This window comes from Eleginops maclovinus, chromosome 7 (genome assembly GCF_036324505.1).
Source record: "Eleginops maclovinus isolate JMC-PN-2008 ecotype Puerto Natales chromosome 7, JC_Emac_rtc_rv5, whole genome shotgun sequence".
NCBI lineage: Eukaryota > Metazoa > Chordata > Actinopteri > Perciformes > Eleginopidae > Eleginops > Eleginops maclovinus.
In genome coordinates this window covers 7,173,214-7,200,477 of record NC_086355.1, presented here as the reverse complement: position 1 = coordinate 7,200,477, position 27,264 = coordinate 7,173,214, and the positions used below count along the sequence as shown (strand labels likewise).

The 27,264-nt window shown below is 41.0% G+C and overlaps 1 protein-coding gene across 10 annotated transcripts; it reads left to right on the top strand.

The window, feature by feature from the left end:
• Positions 1-713: 713 nt before the first annotated feature.
• LOC134867189 (target of Nesh-SH3) lies at positions 714-26,703 on the top strand. Of its 10 annotated transcripts, none has more exons than XM_063887568.1 (23): positions 718-1,204; positions 7,839-8,018; positions 8,167-8,235; positions 8,338-8,470; positions 9,652-9,842; positions 10,524-10,564; positions 11,249-11,297; positions 12,106-12,171; positions 12,361-12,438; positions 14,016-15,002; positions 15,479-15,556; positions 15,959-16,147; positions 16,884-16,946; positions 19,579-19,647; positions 20,839-20,970; positions 21,347-21,436; positions 21,580-21,789; positions 22,358-22,463; positions 23,419-23,498; positions 24,463-24,492; positions 24,637-24,795; positions 25,351-25,473; positions 25,558-26,703. In XM_063887568.1, exons 1-23 carry the CDS (start codon positions 1,102-1,104, stop codon positions 25,671-25,673), a joined length of 3,342 nt encoding a protein of 1,113 aa, XP_063743638.1. In that variant the 5' UTR covers positions 718-1,101; the 3' UTR covers positions 25,674-26,703. The 10 variants fall into 10 exon arrangements, with proteins under 10 accessions (XP_063743641.1, XP_063743638.1, XP_063743640.1 ...); XM_063887569.1 differs by having other exon boundaries at positions 726-1,204; positions 20,839-20,964; XM_063887570.1 differs by lacking the exon at positions 12,361-12,438 and having other exon boundaries at positions 720-1,204.
• Positions 26,704-27,264: the final 561 nt, after the last annotated feature.

Below are 27,264 nucleotides of genomic sequence, written 5' to 3'. Positions count from 1 at the left end.
ATTCTCTGTTATGATCTCTTGTTTCCCTCTGTGAAAAATGTGTCCTGTGTATTGTGTGCTTTTGCAAATGAGTTATCCTATATTCCTGTAGTACTAGCTAGAGAAGAATATAAACCAGGGTAACGTTTATCTGAACACCTCGTCTGTGCAGATGCATCCTTTAGGTAAGTAGTTGACAGTTAGCAAACCAATGTTGTACAGTATATTGAAATGAAAGGTCGGCTTGAAGGACAAACTACATTATTGATCAACTCTGCACTTCATGATGTACGTCCAATGCAACGTACAGAAAGTATTGCACCCCTCATGCAGCAGGAAGTAGGTTGCGGATGTCATGGCGGTGAATGGGTGTGTAGCCGATCTGAGTTTCATGCAGAACACCAAAGTCTATTTTATAAATGCTCAATTTTCCATTAGCTGTTTCCCAGGCCTGTTTCCTAACGTAACCTTGTAATGGCATATCAAAACTGACCCAAGCTAAGTGATTTTTGCTATGTGCAGATATTGTAGAAAGTGAGTACGTCAAAAAATTGTAAAACCAGATTTCTTCCATTCAAATCTGTTTTCCAGAATAGCAAAACAGAGAGTGCTTGGTGTGAGACCAGCAAGAGAGAAAGAAACAATGAAAAGTGTCAGAAGGCCTCTGCAGATGGAAAGTAGGATTGCTGAGGACACACCAGACTTGAAAAAAAAAAAAGAGAACAGAAAAAAAGACAGAAGAGGGAGGGAAGCTTGGAGAAAACTCACCCCTTTTCCAGAGAAAAAGAGCTTGGGATGGAGAGTGAAAGAAAATGGAGGAGGGTAATGGGAGTGGGTGTGTGTCTGACTCTGTCTGTCCCCTCCCTCCATTATAGAGAGGTATAGATGGTGCAGGGGCAGCCAGGAGTCCAGTCCAGAGAGCTGCACTAGTCCTGAGAGCCACCAGCTCAGAGAAGTAGTCCAGCCACTCCAGAGACACCCAGCCCGACTCACATTAACTCAACCTGTTCGATTCATTCAATCAGCGAGGAGTGACGGCTTCTTTTATTCCTGTGTCTGATCTGAGCTCATTCAGATCACTGACAGCTTTACACCTGAGGCGCAGAGACAACCACAGCGAGGATGAGGATGCAGCAACAATCTCACAGCTTTCTGGTGCTTCTCCTTGTGGTCTTCATCGCTGGGATAGTTCTTTCTGGCCCCTCAACGCCCCGCAGGAGCAGAGGTAGGTCACGCCTGCATTAAAGTTGATGTCTTCCAGTGAGGAATCCACATAACTAGCGAATGCATGTGAAGGGGTGTGTTGTTAGTCTTCTCTGCGTGTGGGTCCTTGCACGTGAAATTGAACATCAGTGTAATTGTTTTAGCCCTTTGATGCACTGATGGTTTTTCCATGCCTTGCTCTGCCGTGTGCCAAATGCATGCAATGCAATTTAAATTTGTTTCAAGGATGCATGACAAGAGAAAGGGTTTTTTTCTAACCATAAGTAACCAGTTTCTGCAAAGTGATGGATACAGTTTGACACATGTCGTTTGTAACATCATAAAAAGTTGGCAGCTTCTGGTGTGCAAAAGTCCCCTAAAATACACACACACAACAGTTAAGCTGAGCTCTTATCCTCACACATCTTTTGGATTACCACACTTGGCTTTAAAAATAATGAAGAAGGGAGTTAAGGGAGTCTGATTTGATTTGTCATGCTAAGGTTTTGTTTTAAGAGTGGCGTACCAAATTATGTCCTTAGCAAACATAAAGATATTAACACCACTTCAGTGTTTAACTGTTTCAATGAGTTATAGAAGAGTGTTCAGTTTCCCATGTATGGTGTGACTTAAAGTTGTTGAAGCTTTTTTGTTTCTGCACCAAGTGCAATCAATTCTCAGCATTTTGTGTCCCCCTGCACACTAAACAGACCCAGTGGGGGATTCAATGAAATAAGTCATGTTCAATATAAGTGGATTTGATACTGACTTCTGCTGTTGAACTTAAAACCATAACGGAAAATGAGCTTTCCGCTCTTGAGCCCTGCCTCTATTAGAGAGCGCGATTTTTTACGATCCCCGTGGTTTATCCATATTTCCCTGAAACGAGCTGAGCAGACACAGTGAAACAGGTCAGTTACCGCTTCTCGCAGGGTGTAATGAAGTGTTTCCAGGTTGTGGGTCAAGGGTTAGACTTGTAGACAACATGGTGGAATGGCATTCCTGGAACTCTGCCCACCAACAGGGGATCTGAGGAGTTTGTCAGTAATTATTTTCATGCATCGCCTCGGGAAAAATACTTTTTAACTGCCTCTTTTTGTTTTCTATATGTTGTAACCCTCTTCTAATAAAACAACCTGCAGAGAAACACAAACAAAGCAGTAAACATAAAGTTTTCTGCCCTCCCTGCCCCCCACACCACATGCCATAAAGGAAAGGCAGACTCCCTTTAATAAGGAGATTATAACGCATCGAGCCTTTATCTGATTATGATTCTCACGACATCCCTGGAAAACAGAGCATTTTCCACTAACTTTTTTCATATTGTCTCATTATTTCACTGCTCTATCAACACACACACACACACACACACACACACACACACACACACACACACACACACACACACACACACACACACACACACACACACACACACACACACACACACACACACACACACACACACACACACACACACACACACACACACACACACACACAAGAGAACCCTGGCTTTCCATCTACTGTATGCTTCGCAGCCATGATCTGTTTTGCGGGTTAAACTTGGCGCCCCTTTTAAGACTTTTGATGATGGTAAAAGAGATTTGAGGTGAGCAGACTGGAGTTCATATAAAGAGGTGGAGAAAGAGGCAGCTTCCAGTGTGTAACTGGCCGGCCGAACTTGGCGTGCAGACACATCTCAGTGTGCAGCTTTGGGAGCCAGATGAAAGGAAAGTGTGTGTTTTTGCTTTGGAAGGAGTGTTAGACGTCTGTATCTCTGTTCTTCTTGGATCAAGGTCTTGGTTTTGGGGTAAAAAAAACATGTTATGCAATGAGTGTATGATTTCTTATCTCATAGATACTGTAGGATTATACACCAGAAGGTATCCGATTTGACAAGTCTATGTACTAGATGATCTGTACCTCCCAAGGCTTTTAATTTCCTTATTTCAATCCAATACTAAACCTGATTTACCACTACCCCTTCAGAACAATATATGGCCTGGAAACTACTGCTGAGCCAAATAAAATATGGCCACATGTCATGTACAGAAACAGTATTGAGAAGGAGGGAGAGGAGATAAGAGGACAAGAGAGATAAATTCAAAGCACTTTAGGAAGTCGAACAAGGATGGAAAGATGGTCGCTGACACATAAAGGACAGCAAAGATTGAGTGAAGGAGGAAAGGGATGGGATGGAGCATTGCCACGAGGGAGGGGGAAAACAGCTGTGGCTCTGTTGAGTTTGACAGGGGGGATTTATTGTGTGAGAGCGGGGGAACCTGCGTGGAAGCTGCCAAGGTGGAGGGAAAATATTGGAGAACGATCCCAGGGACGACTGTTTCCCACTGGGCTGCAAGGTGAGGCCTCCTGCGAACCAATGACATGCTTAATACCAGAGGAGGGGATCAAAGAGGCCCCCGCTGAATGACGTGCATTCAGAGGACTTAGTAAGGGATATTCCCATCGGAGATTATATAGGTCATTTCAGCTGTCGTTCGCTCACCAGCTAAATGATTTCAACCCTCTGTGCTCCGGCTGGCATGCAGCTCAGAGAGATTTTCACACTTCATTGCCTTAAATGAAGGTGAGTGTTTCACCAAGAGGCCATAAAACATCCGTGTCAGCCTCCGAGGAGCTGGAAGCCAAGTCTCCTCTTTCACCTCTCGTCTTCCAGGACGGAAACCCAAGAGGTTGAAATACTGCACCCCAGAGCTGCGTTAAATCACTCAGGAAGGGTGTCATCTAAAGTCCATTTAATTGAAAGTGTGTGATGGTTGTAGGGTGGATATATTGCACCAATATTAAGAGTTTAATACCCTCATTTAGTCAGGGGGATTTACAGGCTTGCAGATCTCAGCTGTGATGTTCAGCTGCTCGAAAAAACTGACATGACTTCATGATTCTGTGTCACCACTAAAATAACCACACTCATTTCAACAAGTAACGGAAAACCTCTTTTCCATTGCACATATCGAAAACAAAACAGGCCTTGTAGACTTGTTCCGAGCGCTTTTTTTCTTTCTTCTTTGAGGCTTTGCTTTAGATATTTATAGCGCATTAGTTCACACATCAGCTCGAGTGGAAAAATCTTGACATGGTCTTAGTGTATTTATTTTCAGAGTGTTTACTTTGATGCACTCCTCCACATGTGAACCAAGAGAGACAGAGGGGAATTCAATAGCTGCCAATAGAGGAACTCTGCGGGTTGATAATGTCAGACAATAAATCAGAAGTTATTGTTGTTTGCGCATGCATGAGGCCCGTTTTCACATTGATTTTCCAACACCAAATAGGACATATAAATATCCTGTTTCACAGCAGATCAAAGTGAGTGAAGTGTTCTGCTGACAACCCAGTTAACCTACTCCCTTTTTCTGGGGGATCATCCATCACTGCTGATGATCCAAGATAGCCGCTCCGCTCCTCTGAGCCAAGATTCGGTTTCCAGTTTGTGGGTGTTTCTGCTATTCAAGCCAGCGGGATTACATCCTCTAGCTATTAGGGCCCGAAAGAGGAAAAATGCAATGTTGAAATGTTTATTGAATGATGTGGCATTGTTTACTGCCTAATCTGACATGTTTATTGGCTGACTTCCGGGCGATTTGATGGATTTGGTACAGTAATCGTGGATGAATTGGTTATATTCTCTGCAGACCGAAAATGTCATGATTTTTTAATTGAAGCGATTTGTCTTCATTATGAGATTTACAGTACATAACATTAACATACTGTGTAAGTATGTGAGGTGGAATGGCATTTGTGATGCTGTCCGCAGAATCCGTCACCATCTCTCCATAGCATAGAGATGAAGGGATTTGTTGTTGGATCGTTTGCTAAGTTAAAGTGTGACTGCTTTGCACCTCTTGCTTATCATTTTATGTCAGTTTGAAGGTCTTTTGTGTCTCGTAGTTGTGATTTTGCATCTTTTTGTGGTTGTTTCATTGATTTTCTTTACAGTCACAAATCCTCTTTTTCCACCCGGTGTAGGCTCAATCACTAATCCATCTAAGTTGTTACAGTAATGGTAAGATTATGGATTCAATAACATACGGTACACGTCTTTTGATGAGGTTGTAAATCTTTACTGATCTCATGTGTTTAAATGTGACAAGCAGAGCAGCCCCTCAGGAAAATGTTAATCCAAATACTCAATGATTTGCTCGATATTCATCTACACAAACATACACAAGTTTACTTTGTAGCTTAGCAACTTTATTTTTGTCAATAGTTTTCCTCTGTTTTGTAGCTGATTGATTATCAGGACTGTGACTGGATTTGTTCCTAAAGTTTTATTAATTTTTCTCTGGAAATACTGATTAGTCTTTACAGTCCCTAAGCAGTGTGTGGGCCAAATGGCCGGGCTCTAGAGAGGCTGTCGTGGGACTCAGCCAGTGTTTGCTTGTACTGGAGTTTGACTCGCGTTGCCAAAAGTTTCCTAATGTTTCAAACGCAGCCAAAGTCAGTCGTGTCATATCGGAAATATTGATGGAAGATTCAAAACAAATGCAGTTTTGATAGGAAACATATCACTGGGAAAGCATGAGGGTATTTTTCAAATCCAGGGCTTCCCCCTCTCTCGCTGTCAGTGTCTGCTTTGGCGTCTGGCAGCTGCTGGCAGTATCCCTCATGAAAAGTTCCACTATTTCATTTAATGCTGAAATATGAGCCAGGGACTTGCTGTGGAGAGTATAGTAGGAGCCATAATCCAGGCAGAAAGTCTATATTTTTTAGCTTCATAGACTCAGAAGGGTGTAATGTTAGGCCCCCGTAGACTCATTGGTGAGTTCCACTGCTTAGAAAAATGATATGATGGAAACATAATTACAATTTATGGATCTTCTCTTATAACAATCTGGATTTATGAAGGGCCGCAATCATTTCATTAAAACAACCCTAAATGCAAAACAGGCTTGATTTGAAAAGCTTTTTATATCTTTCTTTTACTGCTAAGCAAACATCTGCCAAGTCTGCACAGAGGTGGTTATTTCGTGTTTGTTTTGCAATTAAGTCCCACTTTTGAGTTTTCTGATCTCTATTAGCATGCCTGTAACAAACTAGGTAATTGTTAGCATGGCTTGTTCTTGGCTCACTTTGAAAGCCACATAATAGAAGCAACTGATGAGAGGAAAAATACGCTAACTCATCCATTCTTTGTTTCTTGCAGAGTCCTAGAGCTGTTTTTCTAGTCTCTATACTTGCAGCACAAGTTAAGAGTTAACATAAACCAGCACGGATAAGGGCCTATGTTTATGTTCGTCAACTACATTTAGAATAACAATTACATCCAACGTACCCCTCATTTCTTTCAACCTTAATTGAAAGCTAATACATCAATCACACCAAGGCACATGTCTCTAAAAGCTGCCTCTACGTCACCATGCAAGCTCATTGGACTTTCGGCTACTTCACCAAGTTTAAAACATCCAAGAAGCAATCAAATTACTCTAACTCTGTAACTATAGTGAGGAACAGCCTCTTGCTCAACCATAGAAGCCGAACAAAAAATACTAGAAAGAAAAAACGATCATCCATTATTCAAAACAAAAATGTACTATTTTGCCAAGTGGCTTACCACTCGGTCTGATCAGAATTCTCAGAACAAGTGGAGCTGGTTTTGCTTCAATATGATTCATCCTGTGATTATTTTCTTCATCCAATATCTGTCCCCAGACTCTGCTGATTAGGACTTTATTCTGTTCAAGTCCATTTATGCAGGCGATTTGTGGTTTCTTAAAAAGTGACTTCAGTGTGTTTCTGTGGAAGAGACAGACAGACAAAGTATTACATCATACCGTTTTCTTGTCAAATCAAAAAGATCTAGTCGACCTCACATTTTAACAATGCCTCTTCAATAAAAATAACATTAGATGCATTTTATAAGCACAGCTGTATCGTGTCCCCACGTACTTAACATCTACAGTAAAAGCTCCCGTGTGTACAGTTAACTATGCTTGTAGTGGCATATGCTAAATGTGTGTACTGTGCATAAAATTACAAACGTGTATAAGCAGTGTTCTCATCCAGCAGTAAATCCACAGCAAAAAGTGTTATTCTCATACGTTTTAGACTTACGCCTCTGCTTTGATAGCATGGACTCCCTGAGTGGACATCACATGTAATGTAAGACAGAAGTTTTGGAAAACAGAAGCAGTTGTGTAACTCCTTGAAGTCTTCCTCACATGCTGCCTTTCTTTTTTCAAGAAACACGACTGAAATAGAAGAAAGACGCATAAAAAAGATGGTTTTAGGGTCGATTGAACTGCAGTTTCCACATTATTGTGCAGTATTTCCTTTCTTGTTATCCTTTTTTATTAGTTTTTTGATTCTATGGATGCTGCTTGTATAGATTCACACTCCTTTTTTGTGACTAATATTTTGAGCTTCAGATCTATAATCTTAAACTACATTTCCCATGTAAACTTGCATGAAAAATGCTCTATTTGATGTCATAAGAATCTCTGACTCTCCTTTTGTCTAACATTTGCTGTGATGAAGCTCCATAATGACATAAAGCCTGGTTTGATCATACAGTATGTGCAATGGACTGACTTGTGCAGAAACCTTTAGGCCTTCTTGCAAATGTCTATGTCCTGCATGTGGGGATGTTCTCTAAAATCAACAATTAATGGATTCCTCCCCTGCCTCCACAGTGAGACGTCAGAATATGAAAGTCCGGATCAACGCCACAGGAGACACCATCGTGATGAAGTTTTTGCGTCCCAACGCTGACACCAAGCTAGAGGGTTACATCCTGGGCTATGGCAGCAGCATGTTCTCCAAACAGTTTATTCAGCTGCCAGAGAACGGACAGCCGTACGAGACTGAGTTTGGTAAGAGAAGCCGTTGATATATACCTTTTTAAAGTACGACCTGGAAATGAGAAGGTGCTTTCATGCATGCAATACTCTTAGTCATGGCTGAAAGAGATAGATGAGTGTCTACAACATTTGATTTGTTCTGTTCCTCATCTGTGTTTAGATGCTGAACCCAAATACCTTATCGCCGTCCAGCCTATCCCAACCAATGATGTGAAAAAGCATTGCACAGGTAAATAAATAAAACGAAAATGTAATTAAAAAAACCATTATCCTTAAAGTGACACTTGACGGTGGACATGGAGTTTTGGTAAAATCTTAATTTGTTTTTTAGGTAAAGTGGAACTGCAGAAGCCGCTTCACCTGGTCATTGGATCGGTAACGCCCACTTCAGTTATCCTGTCTTGGGGGACCCTGCTGAAAACTCCCTATGAAGGCAATGTCATGAATGACTGTCTTGAGGAGGGGTAAGCTTAGGCGCTAACGGGCTCTCCTATAACGCATTTTTATATATTTGTATTTTGTGTCTCTACTGTGAAATGTCTCCATGCTTTAATGTTCAAAAAGCTCTTTATTTTTTCTCATACTGCCTGAAAACTCCAGAAACTCCCTCTGGAGGGACCTTTGTGATTTGAGCCTTTGCAGACCATTTACATGCACAATTATGTAACACACTTTAGGAAAGGGAAAACTGCAAAAGTGGATTTGAGCCCCTGTATTTTCCACATTTTGGAAACTTGCCATTATTAAAAAGTATGCCAAACTAGCTATTAACAATGTTTCCATGTATGAACAGACAAGTATCCCTGGATTAATTAAGACAATGTTTACTTAACACTTATTTTACTATTCTTGGACATGTACTAAACACCTCTGCCACAGAGCAAAGACACAAGAGACCGATGCTACAGTGTAAAGGTGTGCTGAAAGAGAATCACTCTAAATCATGGGGATTTTCAGCTTATTCTTGTCATGCACACTGGCTGTATTGTAATCTTAATAAGCATAGAAACAGATAACTCACTCTCTTCTTCCCACACAAGCAGTTGTTGCAGAGAGTCTGGAATCAATGCATGAACAATAAATTATTCCCTGAAGTCTCTCAGGTTACTGAGCAGCAGTGGATCCAGAACAAGCTGAGCACACAGGTGTTTAGGAGAGGAGTCACACTACCCACACAACATCTGAACGCAGTTTTTCTTCCAGCATTTGATAGAAGAAATCAAACTCTAAGTTTTGGAACAGATTCTTGTTTTGAATTTAACTATTAGTTTCATATGTGTTTTCTGAATAAAGCAAGTAGATGCATGCGTTTCACCTTTTGTGGAAAGAGTAGTAATGCTCTCCACATAATCAAAGCATTGTATCCAGACATTGCAGTTTATGCAGGAATGTGCAACTTTAAACTACACTAGAAAAACTTGAGATGGACAATTTCGAAAGGGGTTCAGAGCTAAATTGAGCATAAACTAAGATCAAACCCCTGCAGTTTCAGATCATTGTCAGCATGTTAGGGTGTCTGAAAATACTCAGCAGTTCTACGGTGACATTAAAGTACTTCTTTATATGTTTATCACGGTCTGAGTTTTTTATTAGACGTTTTACTGTTTGAATTTCATGTTCTCTGTCTGTTCTATCTTCGGCTCAGACACTACACGGTGCGTTATCGTGAGAGGCACAGGAAGTGGAACTACCAGACCTGCCCAACTAGCGACACGGTCATCGACAACCTGAAGCCAAACACGGTCTATGAGTTTGGTGTCCAGCCCAACTCTAAGGATGGCACCGGAGTGTGGAGCAAGCCGGTCATTCACAACATCAGCTCAGGAGGAACAGACGGTATGTTTTTAAGTCAGTTTTGTTACAATATCGTCCATCTCACACCAACTCAATGAGTATTCTTGCTTCGGCTGTGGAAACATTATATCAACCAAGTTTCTTTGAAAGTAATGTTGATCAGAATCATGAAGATCTGTGCAAATGTATTTATGTCAGTGACCATTACACGTTTAAATGTATTTCAACTACAGAAAGTATGTATGTGTCCCAGGCCATCAAAGTAAGTGAAGATCAAAACTTATTTTTTACAGTAAGTAGTTGTCAGAAACCTTATCCGGTATTTAATCATTGTCACATCTCGTTATTGTTACTCTGGCCCTGTCCTATTTTAAAGCAGAATATATAATATATAGCACAGCATTTCTGCTTGTCTGTGCTCACATGTTTTAGATTGTCTTTCGTGTTTAATTAAGATAAACCTGTGCTACTTTTGACAGATAACAGAAGTATCGCTTCATGGTATTTATTTTCTTGGCAACATGCACTAGATGCTAACCAATCTTACAGAATCAAAACCGCTTTGTGTTTAACTTGTATTAAACCACGACTGAGACAGAATTAATCTCGAGCGAGGCATATGGTTTTGCAATGTGTTTTTGCTCTGTTACTTCAGTTTCTATTTGTTCCACTGAGCTGACTTTTTTTTATTTTTACTGATTTTATCTTGTGTCATGTTTCTAGATAAGCCAAGGAAAATCATTAAACATCCCAATAACCCTGAGGTATGTATTGGGCACTCTTATCTAATAACGACAAATGATATGGAGCTGTTTTTTTGTAGAGTTGTATGGATATGTGATGTGAGAGCACTGAGACTTCTCAGGTACAGTTCATATACTTTTGGGAACAGAGTGTTTATTTGGAACAGGCAAAGCTCGCTAGAGTCCATGTTGTACACTTTAGTCAGCTTATGCTATTCTCAGGGTTGTTTGTCTCATTAGTTTTCCATCCAGCTGCTGAATGGAAACAGCCTACTGCAGCCAGGAACCGGCCGAGCCAGGAAGCAGTCTGTAGCTAGCTAACTTTTGAGAAGGATAAAAAATTAGATGAGAAGGCCGGATATAGGAGGAAGGATCACCATGTGGAAATTAGTTGAGAGGGGAAAGGTGGCACTGATTTACTGACAGTGGAGGTCTGATGTGTCACATGCTCCTGGCTTTGCACTCGTAAAACATCCCAGCTGTTGAGAATCAGCCACAACACTTGCCCTTCCAGAGCGAAACTTCAAATAACAAGCTTCTCACCAGGGACTTTACCAATTCGACATGGAGTAGAGGGCCTAAAACTAATGCAACACAGAGAAAGAGAAGGCACCCAGTTTGTATTCTGACACTTTGACTGGTGGTGGTCATTACAAAGACTAATAACCAATTATTCCCCTTGTCTTTTTTTCTGTCACCCTTCAGAAACATTTACCGCCAGGTCCACACTCCTTCCCCTTTTCTCCACGCCATGGTAAGCCAACAGAGAGATGCTGCTTCGGTCAAACCCACTGAACCCTTTTTTATGCAGCAGCAGTGTTGTATAACACGCTGGGATTTATGGCTGCTCAGTGTTATTTGTTTCAGTCATTCTCAGTGACCCATGCTTTCAATCTCAGCAGTGGAAGAATTTTAACTACAACTTTTGATTTATCATCTTTGCAGACAAGACCTCGGCATATCCAGTGTAACTTTTGTTAATTCACAGTTATTATTATAAAACTGGTTTGTTGCAGATGCCCCATTTTCCAATTGTGTGACCCAGATGATGGGATTCAAAAGTTTGAATAACTAAGAAAGGTCATTTTTAGTATGTATTTGACCTACACCTTTACAGCATCTTTAACCTCAGTGTAATTCATTTGAACTATTTCATCAGTAGTATTTCTGTCCACACTTTGAGTTTTTGATGATAACCCATTGCGTACACTACTTGCTCTGCACCAAACAGCAGACAGATAAAGTTAGCTATTAGCTTGTGAAGATTGCAAAATATTCAAAGTTTTTTTTATAGCTTAAAAATCAGAACGACAACGAGAAGGAATAATATGTGACTTGCATTTCCCACTTTGCCAGAGACATGACTCTCCATCATATCAACTTTAAATGTGGTAATACGTTAATGTCGGGTTCACAGCTTGTTTTTGATGCCCCCGTGTGGCCAACAAATCTTAAGATGTCAAGTTCAGATTGATAATTCCTTTACATATTTTTTTCAGGATTGTGAGGACATCTAATGTGTGACTTCTTTACTTAAATCTCTCCCCCCTTGTCCTTGTCAGTTCCGTTTAACAGGACCCAGGGCAGACCGCCCCTCAACCGGAAAATAATCCCAAGGACAACTCTTGGTAATGACTTTTCTGACCTAAATCTGAGTTCAAAGGTCAGAAATACTCTTGACCTTATGTCTGACCATTCAACCTTACTTCTCCCTCACTATCCTGCTTATTGTTTAATGAACATGCACCAGTTTTATTGATATTTTGCAGGACATGAACTTTTCTCACAGGTCCACTAACGTAAACTATATTTCTCAGCTCCCACCACAACTACTAAAAAGGAATCTCTGTCGACCCCTGGACCCACACAGCCTGTTGTCACCAAAAAGCCAATCGGTAACAGTGAATCATGGTTCATTTTAACAAAGCTTCAAGCTCTCATTTAGGCTGTATGCAGTCATAGACTTGGCGGACTGAATTTGGGAGGCTGATAATGCTAAACAGTGCCTCTTGTTTTAGCTGCATGAGTAAGAGTAGCATGCTCTGAGTGAGTACAGTACAGCTAAACCCCCCCCCCCCCTCCCCATGGAAACCGATGGTGTCAGCTGGTTGAGTTCCTAAGAGTGTAAGGTAGGTGGCCTTGGCTGCATGGCATTTTAGCAAAACAACAAAGCTTAGTTACAGTCACTGATTTAAACCATATAAACAACCACATTTTCATCTCATAACCCAAACCGTGCGTTTCAGATCACTTCCTCATTTTCTCTGTTTCTTATATCTTTACCATTATTGAATTGAATATGAAGTTATAAAAACTAAGGCTTTTGCTTTCAATGCAGTGCAGGTGATGTGAAGTCTGCATGACGTAACTGCATGCACCAGACATACTCTCTCTCCCACAGGAACTCGAGCAGAATTTGACCTTTCTCTGATCTCCTTTCACACTGTCCTACTATGTCCTTTTCTACTTATCCTTCCTGATGTTTGAAAGAAATCTTAATTCTTATTGAATAAAGGACTTAAATAAAGCTAATTTCCCAATTCAGGGCCTGGATACATCTTGATCCGACCAAATACACCTGTTTATTTACAAAACCTCCTTTTACATGCAGCCTGAATTTGATACAGGATGCAACCCTCGTCATTCCATAATTAATTTTGCACCAGTCAGTTTTTCAATGAAGTATTCATTGGTTAATTTGGAGGAATCAGTCAGTATTTAGACACGGTTATAGTTTCCATTTCTTTTTGGCAATTACAGGAAAGAACCATTTTGCTGCTCTTGGTTGGTTGGTTAATTCCAATGCATTTGCCAACAACTCCAAAAAGCATTACATGGTGATACCACTGAGCAGAGGCACCAAACACCTAGAACCTAATGTTATCTATTGGTTTCTTTGCTTTCCAATTCTCTGTTTCTCTCATATTTTCTGAATTCTTCTCTTTTGCCCTGTTGTTCTCTATCCCTGAGGTGAGCATCTGATCTGATTGAACAATCAATTTAGACTGGTCCATCAAATCTCTCAGCAAGCAATCACTTAGCAACTATTAAAACCTCATGTGTCTTAGTCCACAGCCAATGGATTTGGATGGCCATTGCTCACAGGCGTCCTGGCCCTGGTAGCTAGGCCTGTTGGTAGTAACACGGTTGTTACATTGCAAATACCTCATATGGTCTCTTTGCCTTTGAAATTCCATAAGACATGTGCCAGGTAAAAGTTATTGTGTAACCTGTGCTTAAGTCCAGGATTAGCTCTGTGAGTTCTCAGGCCAGTAGCTTTTGGTACTTCTGCTGATCTACATTTCAGCTGTTCCCTAACTGTCTTTATGTCTTTCTTTCATCATTTTATAGACAATAACATCTCATTTATTTTTTATTTCATTGTGTCAGATTAAAGTATATTTTGAAACTATATTTTACAGCACAGTATTTTGGCTTCATGGCCATATTCTCTCTTTCTTACACAATCTAGGAGGAAGAGAGCTCTCCAGATCTGTCTTGCCTCCTTTCTTGGAGGCCCAATTACCCCCCAAGCCCCATCCTCCACCACATATTACAGCCACCATTGCAGCTGTAACAGCCCTCCAGAAAAATGTAGAGCACAACAGCCAACAGCCAAAGCCCCAATCCCAACCTCATACAAAACCCCCACCAAAACCAAAACCCCAGCTCCAGCCACAGTATCAGCCACAACCACGACCGTATCCCCAAACCCAAATCCCTCAACTAAAGCCAGTGATAAAGGCTCAGCCTCATCCACAACCCCAACAAACATCCCTGCCCATACTCCAGAGCCAACTACAACCACAACCACTACCCCAACCAACATACCAACCAGAAATCCAGACCCAACCTCAGTCCAAATCTTGGCCAAAGCATCACCCCCAATCACAGCCTCAAACCACACCACATCTCCAGGTTGAACCACAACGTAAACCGACACTGCAGCCCAAACACCAGGTCCAACCTCAAACACAACCCCATAAAAAGAGCCAAATCAAGTCTCAAGTTCTCACACTTCCCCCGCCCACACCTGTGGCACATCGTCAACCACAAACACAACCAATACTCAAAACTAACCCTGAGCCTCAACTAAACACAAAGCAGCAGGCCAAACCAACAACTAAACCAAAGACCATTTTTTTCCAATCCATTCCCAAAACACAGCCTCAACTAAATGGCCCACCCAGGCCCCAACCACCACCTAAAGTAAAAAAACAGCCCAAGTCTGAACAAAAGCCCCGAACAGGAAACCAACAAGAACCACCCCGTGAAACTCAGCCAAGGCCCCAAACACAACCTCCAAAAAAGAACCAGGCCCAACCTGAATCTAATTCTCAACCTATTCCCCAACGAAAACCCTCTCCGCCCCTGCCAAAACCTCAACCTGGGCTTCATTTTCAGACCAGGACCTTCTCTGATCCCACCAAGGTCCCCCCAAGTCAGGCAGTCTCTACGGGTAAAGACCCTTTTTTTTTTTGCTATCATTAATTCACACAAACAAGTATAAAGACCTTTTTCTAAAATCTTTAAAGGGGGCATAATGATTCAAATGTTGTTTTTAATTTGAATGGATAGATATTGTACATTCACTAGAATTGTAAGTGATCTTGTCGAGCTTTTTAAAATATATCCTCCACCAAACAATCTAGAAATTTTGGACTACTCTATACCATGACTTTCTCAATCGGTAAACCAAAATGAGAGTACATATCAACGTGCCGTTTTAATGAATCCTTCTGTCAGAGGTCAGCTTTGTCAATTAAACAAAGGCGTTTCTCTTCATGGATATCATGATCAGAACAAATACCCTGCTGTATCGATTTTAAACCAACTATATTCTCCTAAACCCTTACCTCCATTATGCCCCCTTTAAAAAAAACTAAAATATATTTGGTATTTTGTTAGATAAATAGTGAGTTTTCTTCCATACAGCTCCTAGTCCACCAGAAGAGGGCAAGCCTCTGCCAAGACCTGCCCTGGCTACAAAGAAGGCTGGTAGTTACAATCAGGGTAAACACCGTGTGAAGTTTGTCCCATCACCATCTCTGCTTTCGTCAAGTCACATGGAACCCAATGCTTTCAGTTATACTTCAAACCATTGGATGCTATAACTGCATTCCCATCTTCATCTCCATCCTACCACCCTACACACCCCACCACGTCATTACCCCAGCCTTTATGTGTACTTCCATTTTCAGCCAAGCACCCTCACCTCACTCCTGCCCCATTCACAACCAAAGCAGTTCGCCTGGCTTTCGATCTCATCTATGCTTCTCTTTCATTTCATCCATTGTCCACTTTTCTACAGTCTCTTTCTTTGATGTGCTTTCATTTATTCCATCCAGGTAAAGCACTCAAGCTGTCGCAAGTGGATCTTCCCTAACCTCCCAAATTGCCTTTCTGCTCATCTAGGTACTGGCGTCCTCAAGCCGTTCGTTGCTGCAGTTCCTCGTTCTCCCATTAGCTCATCTGTTCCTCAAGCAGGAAGAAACACCACGCTGTGGCGCACCCGGGTTCCTCTTCACAACCCTCGTAATAGTGGCAGGCCATTTCCTCCATCCAAGATATTGACCTACTCTCACAGCTCCAGCACACCTGGGGGTAATGGAGTACTCACTTCCTTTTCTTTTATTCCCTCTTCCCAAGTAGCTACCTCAGGTTATCCTCTTCTGTCATCACTGTCTTACACTCTCCTCTGCAACTTTGGATTTACAAAATAAGAATAAAACTCATGACTCGTGATTAAGCACTTAATGTGTGTTTGGATGCATACAATAGACATTTGGATGCTTGTGCATCCCGCATGATCTTTAACCTTACCTCCTCTCATGGTCCATATGTTCTCCACGCTCTGCCACATGTGTTCGTTGTGCGTGTCTCTAGGGTCAGGATCGTTAACATGATTTACAGTCCCTCTTGCTGGCCCGTTGGGAAATCTGGCCACAGCACTGGCCAGGACACACCACATTTTATACCCACCATGCCAAGCCAAGCACTGTGCAGACAGCGCAGCTGCCACAGCCAGTCTCTTATATTTTATTTCTCTCTTTCTGTATCTCTTCTTTTCTCAAACACATTCCCTATCTCCCCAAAGAGCAATAGAAGGATAAAGTGAGAACTGTCAACGGATGAAATTAATGATTTTTAGTCATGGCAATTCTATTTGTATATCCAGAACATCTGTAAAACCAGGTTGAAGACACGAACATGTATCTAATATCAATTTCACTCACACAAGTAAGAAAGTGAATGATAAGAAAGGCATTTTCTTCCTATTTAGTATTTATTTGTCCCAGTGACACAAAACATATTATAACCAACCTTTTTCTCCCTCTAGCAACCGGTGGGGCGCATCATAGGGGAAATGCTCTTCCTAATTTGTGGTCCAGAGAGAAAACTGGTAAAGACAAACCGAGACACCTCTCAGCGTTCCTCACTCACTAACCTAAGAGGCACCGCTATGTCCCGTCCCAAGCAGCCACACCGATCTGCGCTTTTGTCTAAATCCATCCATGCTTTTTGATTCTCATCTGTCTGTCAGTGTGGCGTTTTGTGTCTGGTTGCGATCTGTGTTGTCCGATAGTCCCAGTAGCTTTAACTTGACAGAGACTGAAGCATTAAAAAATTCCAATTTTGGCATATACCTTTCCACATTGTTTAGTCTACTGCCCATATGGACCTGGTGAATCTGTTTGAGAATAGCTTTAGCCTGCTTGTTGTGAAAGGTGATTGTGGTTTGTCCTTTTTTTTTTTGGGCAATCACATTGTTTCCATTTCTGCCAGGCAGGCTCAGTTAATTAGAGTAATTGAATCCATTTCAAGTAGAAATGCAAACCATGTCTGGACCACATGTATTAATGGTGATGCTTCACTAACTCCTTGAAATTTGTATTTGTGAAGAAGGGGTTGTGCTTCAGTCCCATGTCACAGCTGGTGTGTGTTATTTCTGGAAACGTTGACAGTTTCAGAGGTCTTCAAGGAGTCACATGGCTCTCTGGAAGCAGCTCTACAGAAAATAATGTTGCTTGCCATTCTGCAAAAGCACTTAAACATAAAGCTCCTAATGACTGTTTCTACCTTTCAAAAAAAATGCAGTAAATGACTTGCAACACTTGGTATTTTTCACAGCACTTTGTAACTTTGTAATTTACAAAGAAAATGGTACAGAGTTTGCTTTTGGCGCAAATTAGCTTGTCCTTGACAGGTTTATGGTGCTCAGTTTCACATTGGCATTTCAATTTGAATTTCGTTCAAAGTTCTGCTTACTGTAGACTCCAGGTGTGTAATGGACAGTGTCCATCTATGAATCCCCTCCATCTGAGCATTTGTTGCAAAAGCAACAAACCACAGGGATGTGAGACACTGGTATGTGTTTCAGTGGGAATATTTTTCTGGACTGAACGTAAATCCTTGTGTTATGATTGCATCTATTTTCACATTCCTGCCCTGAAGATGAAGCTATCTGAGAGAAACCAGTGCTCACACCACTGCTGCTGTTTTACATCACAAAACTAAGCCTGAGGCGTTTGGCACTTCAGAGAGTCTGCCTGCTGTTTTAGGGGTTCACTGTGAGACATCAAACCAAACACACTCGCTCTAGAAACGCCGTCCAGATCATTATATATTTATGTAGACACATTGTTGACATGCAGTGTTGACATCACGTCTTATTATATTACATCAGGCTGGCCTTGTTCTCATTTCTTGACCATGACTGTTCGAATACCCCCGTCTTTTTGATTTGTTTATCTTGAGACTTGCATTTAAATGATTGCAATACCATATAGTGTGACTCTCTGTATGAGCATATGTTTGCCATTAGCTGTCAGATATACCACGTGTGAGTCAGAGGCCCCCATGAACGTATTTTTGGTTAATCAGAGAGACTTGTGGGCAGATGTTGTTACAGTTCATCTTGATAGCCTCAACTGTTTTTCTCTTGGGAGTAGATGCCAGAGATCACCGATTTATGCCGACTCAGGGGGAGGTCAATGGATGGAAACGAAGCCAAGATAAATGTTTTGGAGCTTTTGGGTTTTAACAATAGGACAATAACAGAATGTTGTTGACCAGAAATGAATCTCTGAGATAAGAGAATGGCAAACGGTGAAGGGAGTTGACGCTCTGGAAATAAATCCCAACAGTTAAAATGGATTATCTCTTAGCAACTCAGATATGAAACGTGTAATGAAATCAGCTTGTGTCAAACCTCCCAGAGCTTAACCAACGCTTCAATGGTATCAAACCAAGTGTTCAGGGAGGCTTATCCTTGTTTAACAACATTGAATCATTTCACAACCGTAGTGTTAAGATATCTGAGATTTACAGTTCGTCGTAACTAAGTTGTTTTCATTACAAAGCCTCCTTGTGATTACTTATCCAGTTCAGCGGAGAGAGAGTTTATTCCTCATTAAAGCCGTTCAACTGATCTGGTCTTCGTCTCATAGCTTGGCGCGATCTTTATTTTATTGTGTTCTCCATGGTGCAGGGATTTAGTGGAAAATATGATGGTCAAACAGCATCTGATCTGGTATAATTTTTCACACAAGGGAGTCAAAATCACCCAAAGTTGTTGAACCTGCTACCTCACTTTCCTGTTAAGGATTCACTAAGGATTTTTTTAATTCTTCAGTTATTCTTCTGAAGAATTTTGGTCCGTGATTAAAGCGCAGGTTTTCATGCATTCGATGTTAAACAGGGACATGTTTTTCATTAGTTCAAATGTGGCTGCAACATGACTGTTCATTGTTTTACATGCAATCTGCTTGGCTTTTATGTGCTTTATTGTTGCTTGTATATTATGTCACATGTTTGCACACTCATTTTTCAGCACACAGTATTACTGCAGTCTTCTGACCTACTTAATGTCTCTCTCTCTCTTTCTGAATCTATAAACTTGACATTCCTTCATTATTATTGCACTATTAAATAACCAAACTTGTTTTCAGTTTTGTATCTCTTCTTCAGGGCCCAGCACCTGTTCTGTTTTTATTTGATTCTTAATCTGAAATGGAATTTTGTTTTCCCACAAGTCCCTGCAGTCCTGCATCCTATCCCTGTCAACAAGAGACCCAACCTGGTGGGGAAACCTAGGGCCAATGGTGAGGGCGACAGTGATGCTGCACTCCACACTGCTGCACCTTGTCTGATATACTGCAGCAAGCGAGGGGAAGGCTGGACTTAAACTGCTTCTTAAGCCAGTGGTTGTCAAACGTTTCCTTCATGTCATCATTTAGTTATATCATGGATCCAAGCCCTCTGAAAAGCGATTGAATTTCTCTCAGACTTTCGGAAAATGTGTAGTTTTTCACACCTTATTATATGGATTAAATGAATAATAACCTGTTGGCTTTATTGTGCTGGTAGAAGGATGTTGTTACTTTTGGACCGAGCCAGACTTTTTCCAGTCTTAAGGCTGTCTGTTTAAACTGACTATATATTTATTTATTTGCAAGAAAGAGAATAAACGTTTCCCTAAATTCCAAACTATTCCTCTAAACTTCATCCAAACTGCCAGAGGCTGAAGACAAAAAAGACAAAAGGGTTGATACATTGACAGTGAGCCTGAAACTCAATACCTTTTTTTGTGACTATTTGACTTCTTTTGACATGACTGCTCAATGAGCATCACTTATTTTCCCTTTCTAAAAGATTCTGTCCAACCAAAATTGTATATTTTCTGTGGTTTGAACAATGCTTGCTACACTTTTTATAGCCTTACTAGCGTGAAAGCACTCTTGTTTGTTTATTAGTCCCACATGAATCCAATTTATTCAACTTTAGTTCCACTGCACATTTTTCCCCTAGGTCAAGTCAGTCTTGCTGCAATGCCTCCACGCCCTTCGTTATAGTTTGAGAACCACTGGCTCAGGCTATCTTCTGCAAATATAAAAATGCTTACAACTTCAGAAAATGGCTTGCAGGGTTTACTAATGAACAAAACAGCATTCCTCGTAACATTTCATCTCATCTCTGCCTCTGTTTATATCTCTCTGTCCTCACATAAGTGCACTGATATACACAAGGCCTCTGTGTGTGTGCATGGTCCTGAGCATCTGGGCATCTTTGTCTTTCGCAGATGTATTCTGGCAGACCTTTTTCCCCTTTAAAGTGCACAAGAGAGATTACACAACAAGCAATCTCTGGTCCTTCAGCCGCCAGGAAAAGGCCACTGGGTTGCTCCGTGAAGATGGCCAGAGCAGATGGATCACAACTGTGTGTGTTACTATGAGTCAGAGGATGAGTGTGAAAAACTGATCGCTTCTCCTTCTCCTGCTGCTCCCTATCCTCAGATAAACCCATGGATCTGAAACAAGGAGACAAGGAGTCCATATTGAAGCCATTTCATCCGGTCACAGCCAAGCCCAAGCAAGAGCGCAGACAGCAGCAGACGACCACCTCTGCCCCGACAGTAAACAGTACGAGTAAATAAACATTTAATGGATCTTAGGAGGAATGTTGTTTATAATCAATGTCTCATTTTCATAAAAGCTTTCATAGCTGCATGCAAAATTGACTTCCTCCATGAGTGTAACGAAATACGATTGAAAAACGGATATGACTTTGAGTGAATGCATGAGATAATAATCATGGTGATGGAACTTGCAGGTGTGTAAAGTAGTACGTAAAAAAAGTAAGAAATCAAAACGTTTTGAATATCGAGAGGTAGACAAAGAGCAGGTGCTGGGCTGGCCGGGCGTTGACCTCGGCCAGAGCTGCAGAAATGAGGACAAGGAGAGCTTCCAGGGACTGCTGGCACATCAAACTATTCCCAACCCCTGTCTTCTGTTTCCCTTTCAGCAAGCCGCTTTGACATCAATGATAACTCCTCCATATTCAGGCCCTTGCCTGCGTCAGACGTAGACTTCATGGGCAAGCCGCGCTTTATAGGTGAGACTACATCTTGTTGTTTTACATCCCCACTGTGGTTTTAAAAGCTTCATCATTGAAATCATCTTCCTCTCACTCAGTAATAATGCATGACAACCTAAAGAGTGGAAAAGGTAACATGCATGAATGATTCCCATCTATAGCTCCCCATGTGATCTACAAGACGGATAAGAAGCCAGATGAGCCGTGCTCCATCACCTCCTCCCTCAGTTTCTTCCCTGATGAGGAGGGTGGGGATCAGAATGTGACTGGTCCTCCCCGCATCCCTCCCTCCAACCTCACTGTGGTCACTGTGGAGGGCTGCCCGTCTTTTGTCATTCTTGACTGGCAGAAATCTGACAATGAAACCAGAGGTACAGTAAAAACAAACGTAAGGTTGACATTTTCAAAGAAATGGGATGGAACTGCCCTTATTCAGCAAAGCTAGTGGCTTCCTTAACACCTTGAGTCGGCGAGCGTTCAGGTCAGAATGTCACCAATGTGCTTGGACCCTCTTCTACTTGCCTGGAAGTTTTGATTTGGAAATGAGCACCGAATGGAAAATAACTCCATTTTAACTCAATCAAGCTGTGTCGCCAATCATGACTGCACGTTGTATGGATGTTACTGGCTGATAAAGGGTTGTAAATAATGGTTGTATGTAGGTTTAAGGTTAATGATGATTTATAATGCTTATGGGTTACTAATAACAAACTTATACCGACAGTGTTTGAGTTTCCTTTTGGGTGGTGTTCATCCCACTACAAACTATTACGAGTTAATGTTGTGATTGTTTCAGAGGCCTTTTCCCAAAATGAACTCAAAATACCATAACCTTCTTCACCATTCTCATTGGTATCTTACATTTACCTTTTGGACTGTCAACTTGCAGTGAGTTTGTGTAATTTGTGGCTGTTAAAAGATTCCTGCTTTCTCTCTCAGAGTACGAGGTTGTATCCACAACTAAAGGACCAAATGGAGAGGAGGTGTCCGTCCTGACGACCAACCAGACACACACAGCCGTGGAGAATCTCAAACCAGAGAGCAGGTATGGGACTCACACCATATTATGTCAGACAGACATTAATAAATAAAACACCCTACCTATATTTTCCCTTTAATTGCTCAGGTATTTTACTATTTATAGTTAGGGAACAACCAACCATGTTTACATTACAATGAGGGTGGTTCATACAGACCTTGCTTAAAGGTTCCCTGTGGAGTTTTTTTTTTTACCTCTAGTATCGAGCAGCTTGTGTTTGAGTGGGACTTTGTACGGATATGTATGCATGTCTATAGTGTCCCAGGCTTCCACTTTCCACCAGTTGATGGTAACATGTCAAGAAAAAACATGTATGTGCAAAGGCAGGCGACTTCTTGAATGTGCATGTTTCTAAATGTAAATAAGAATGGACTTTGCGATTGTTTTATGAAGAGTAATTGAAGGTAAGGCAGTCATTATGTAAGTAAAGGAACACTTAGTGTCTACATTACCTTGTTTTCTTTTTTTAAATAACACCTTTACAAAGACTGAATGCTTGAACGGCTTGCTGGGTGATTACATTAGTAAGGTTCACTGTAGATCTCATCAAGAGAGGAGTATTAAATGGCAGTGAAGGGATATCGGTGTGCTACTTTAAAAGCTATGTTCTGATTTACTTGTACGTCTCGCAGCGACACAAAATCTGGGAGGAAAGGTTCAGTGAGTTTTTAATTAGATCTCCCCATCTGGAGTCTCAAAACTCACCAGAACCCTGCCCTGGGCTGGGTTTGCTGGACCGACTATTGCCAGGACATCTGAATGCAGCAGATGGAATAGCCATCAGATCTGTGTGTGTGAGCGTGTGTGTGTGTGAGCGTGTGAGTGACCCATTCTTAGCTTTCAAAGGCATGAAAATATTAAGCGCTGCAGTTCTGGACGTTGGGAGGAATTTACGATTAATAACTCCTCAAATTTGTAATTACACTTTTTTATTCACTTTTGTTTTCCTACTTTATTTCAGTTATGAATTCACAGTCACACCGAAGAATGAGTTGGGAGCGGGACCCTCCAGTGATCCTGTTTCGTTTAGCACAGAATCAGGCAAGTTTCACAAACCATGTCATTTCTATAAACTGAAGTCTTAACACAGGAAATTCCTGATAAACCTGAACGTGTTTGCTCTGACAGATGACACTAATTAGTTGCTTGTTAATCCCACTGTATACACTTCTCATTATCAGGCTGTTGTTAGCATTGCTTTAATTCTCAGAAGGTGGGCTATTAAGCAGTTGTTAGTGTAATGATTTCAGCATGGCACCGGGGTCTGACTGATTAGGACTCAAGGGGTTCGTCAGCTCACCAGATGTCTTCTGAGTCTCATTTCTAACAGAGGCATATCATACCCTTAGATAAACAGGCTGAATATGAGCCCTGAGTTAATCAAATGTTGCGTTTTTACAGGGGCCCTCTTGTTCATATTAGTATTTTCTACCTCTACTGTGACATGTCTCCATGCTTTTTGTTTAAAAAGCTCTTTATTTTTCTCCTGCTGACCCTTTGCTGCACCTCTTTTCACCCTCTGTCTGAAACCAGAGCCCAGTGCGCTCTGATCACTCAGCTCTGCTGTGATTGGGTCGATGTCCTGCACCTTAGCGTATCATGTACAATTCGTCGTAGCGCTTTGACAATAGAAGCGAAACATAATGATGTCACGGAAGTAAACAAAGGAGTCCAATGGAGGCGTATTAGGCGGGGGGGAGTATGGGGTAGAGAAATCATTTACATGCATACAAACCTATACAACACACTACATGAAAACCCCAAAAGCATAACGGGCCCCTTTAAAATCCAAATGACAGCACTGAGAGGTGAAAGCTTTGCCTAATTGGCCTCCTGCCCTCGTGCAATCAGAGCCCAGCCAGTTGGGAGTGGATGTTTCAATTATGGAGCCAAATTGGCCCTGATACAAGTCTGTGTTTGTCTTGCTCGATGATTGAAGGTGTCTTATGAATGTGCGTGTTGTTTTGATGACGTTTTTCATTGCAACTTAATCTCCCGTTTGCAGCGGATCCACGAGTGAGCGAACATGTTTCAGGTGAATATGGTTTTTCTCTTTTTATCAGCGTGTTCCAGCTAAATTAAGTTAAAATGCTTAACTTTCACTAGTTTTGAATCCTGTTTATACAGATAACAAACAGTAGGCTATATTCAGACTTCACTTATTGTGATTTCTTCACAGGCAAAGATGCAATCTGGACTCAGTTCCCTTTCAAATCTGATGACTACTCTGAATGCAATGGAAAGCAGTTTGTGAAGAGGACCTGGTACCGGAAATTTGTGGGAATCCAGCTGTGCAACTCACTGAGATACAAGATCTACCTGAGTGACTCTCTCACTGGTAATCACAGAAACATCAATCAACTAAGAAGACCCTGATTTTTACTACAGGCTATACTATTAGTTTTCTTTTTTCATGATCAACTATACTTTTTTTAATAGTATAATAAGTCATTAATAAAAGTAGCAGTATAGCATGTCATAAAAACACATTTAGGTCATTAAAAGTTAACAAAAAAATGATGGTATCCCTTACAAAAGGTCATCATGAAGTATGTAAAATGTTTAAAATACTAATGATACTTACATAATACATGATATAGTATGACTAAAAAAGTGGGAGGAATAAATAATAATATAGTATGTCATTAGAAATCATAGTATAGTAGGCCAGATAAATATTGGATTAGGTTGATGAGATAGCACGAAAAGGTTAAAAAATGTCCATTTAGTTTCATGAGGAAAGAAAAGTGATTTAGGGATCAGATTAGACTTTTTACCACGGCTGGATTATTTTCTTACAAGCTCAAGTTCATGATAATATCAACTCCCAGATTCCAAATTGATAATGTGGTAGGATCTATTTAGAAACGTTCTTCCTCTCTTCTCTCTTTAGGGAAGTTCTACAACATTGGAGATCAGACGGGACACGGAGAGGACCATTGTCAATTTGTGGACTCCTTCCTGGATGGACGGACCGGCACCCAGATGTTTGCTGACCAGCTACCAACCAGGCCAGGTATGTTAGTTACCTATAACCATTAACCAATAATAAGTCTTATAATACGTAGCCTCTTATACCCTCTCTCTGTCTTTGTCCCAGGGTTTTACAGAGCGATGAGACAGGAGCCCGTCCACTTTGGAGAAATCGGGGGGAAGTCACACGTTACTTACGTAGGCTGGTACGAGTGTGGCACGCCCATCCCTGGGAAGTGGTAAAACACACAGCGGTTTCCAGGAAAGATTCCTTTATTGGAAAGGAGGAAGAAGAAGAAGACGCCTGCCTTACCCTGAAGGGAGGTGGGCCTTTCTGTCATGTTACCATGGACACTGTAGATGGGTCTGTCTGTTTGAGCTCCTTTCTCCAGGGTTTGAACCTGTACACGACTATTCGGTGTCACAAAACTCTTCTGAGTGCATTTGTAACATTTGTTTTGATTTCTCTATTTATCAAAAATGCATTCAGCGAACAAATGCAGGTGTTTGAGTGAACCAAAAATGTTGAATATACAATAATTACAGAGAAAATGGTTGGAAGCTGGCTCCCAAAGTGTTATAACTTGTATGATATTATTTATCAAAAGGGGATCGTTATTGAATATTCTGTGTGTGCTCGGGCTTTTGAAATGACGAAGTAAAAATTGTTCCCAATACTTGCATGTCAGTGAGCACACACATTGTGTTATATGTATACAGCACGGTACCAATTATGCTTTCATTGTACATTTGGACTTTGTAAAATACAAGTACACACAGACATGCAGAATGGACCTTCTGCTGGCCCTAAGGGATTATTAGCAGTTGCAGTTTGCACAGTATTAAACCTTTTGTTATATATGTATATGGAGTGAAATACAGTACCAGGGATCATTTAGTTTGATACATTTCAGGTAAAAAGACAGCTCTTAGCCAAATTGTATTTTTAGAAAGCTATGTAGCTCGAACCCAGCGTGTCTATGGACTCACTTGGAAAGATTTATGTATTTTTGATGCTGAGTCTTGTCCTTTATTTTATAAAATAACATATATATATAAATAACTAAACTGATCTTCAACGTGGAAACAAAATTACATTTCATAATTTATGTTTTTGTGTTCAAACTTACAACAAAGTGTACATAAAGCTATGAATCATTGGAGGGAAAGTGCCAGTTTGTTTCCACATCTGTCCTGACTGCCTTTGTTTTTGCCCAATGTATGTTTGTTTGTTTGTTTTCAGCAATAAATCTTGTTTTTATATTTACTGATATTCATTCCTGCTTGACTTCAATGACTTTACTGGTGACGGTTATGCAAGACATTTTGGGAAGTGTCGCAGTTGTTCTCTTTCTATGCCAAGAGTCAGATGAAGTTTTCGATATGCGATCTCCGTCTTCTCCGAAGCGAGCAAAGCTATTCCAAAGAAATATCAAACCTCTCCTTTTATGGAGTGATCCATTTGCACCACATTTGTGCTTGAATTTTGATCTTAATTGGATCAAACACATATGGATTCAACTCCACAGGTAGATATTATCCAACCATGAGTAATAAATCCATAACAACGTGCTAACTACACCAATATTGCTATTTTCATCTAAACAGAGTGATTTTGGTTTGGCACAGGCTAGGTGAAGAGCAATGCTAAACACACTTCTCGTAAATTATCTTTAATAAACCCTATGTGCTCAATTCCTCCGACTCAGAGAGACAGTTTGACATGGAGGTATCAACCGCATACTCCCATGCCATAAGTCCCAGGCCAACCACAACCCACAGGCAGGAAAAGTGAATAGGAAAACCAGCATTACTACAGTTTTCCAAAATCTGG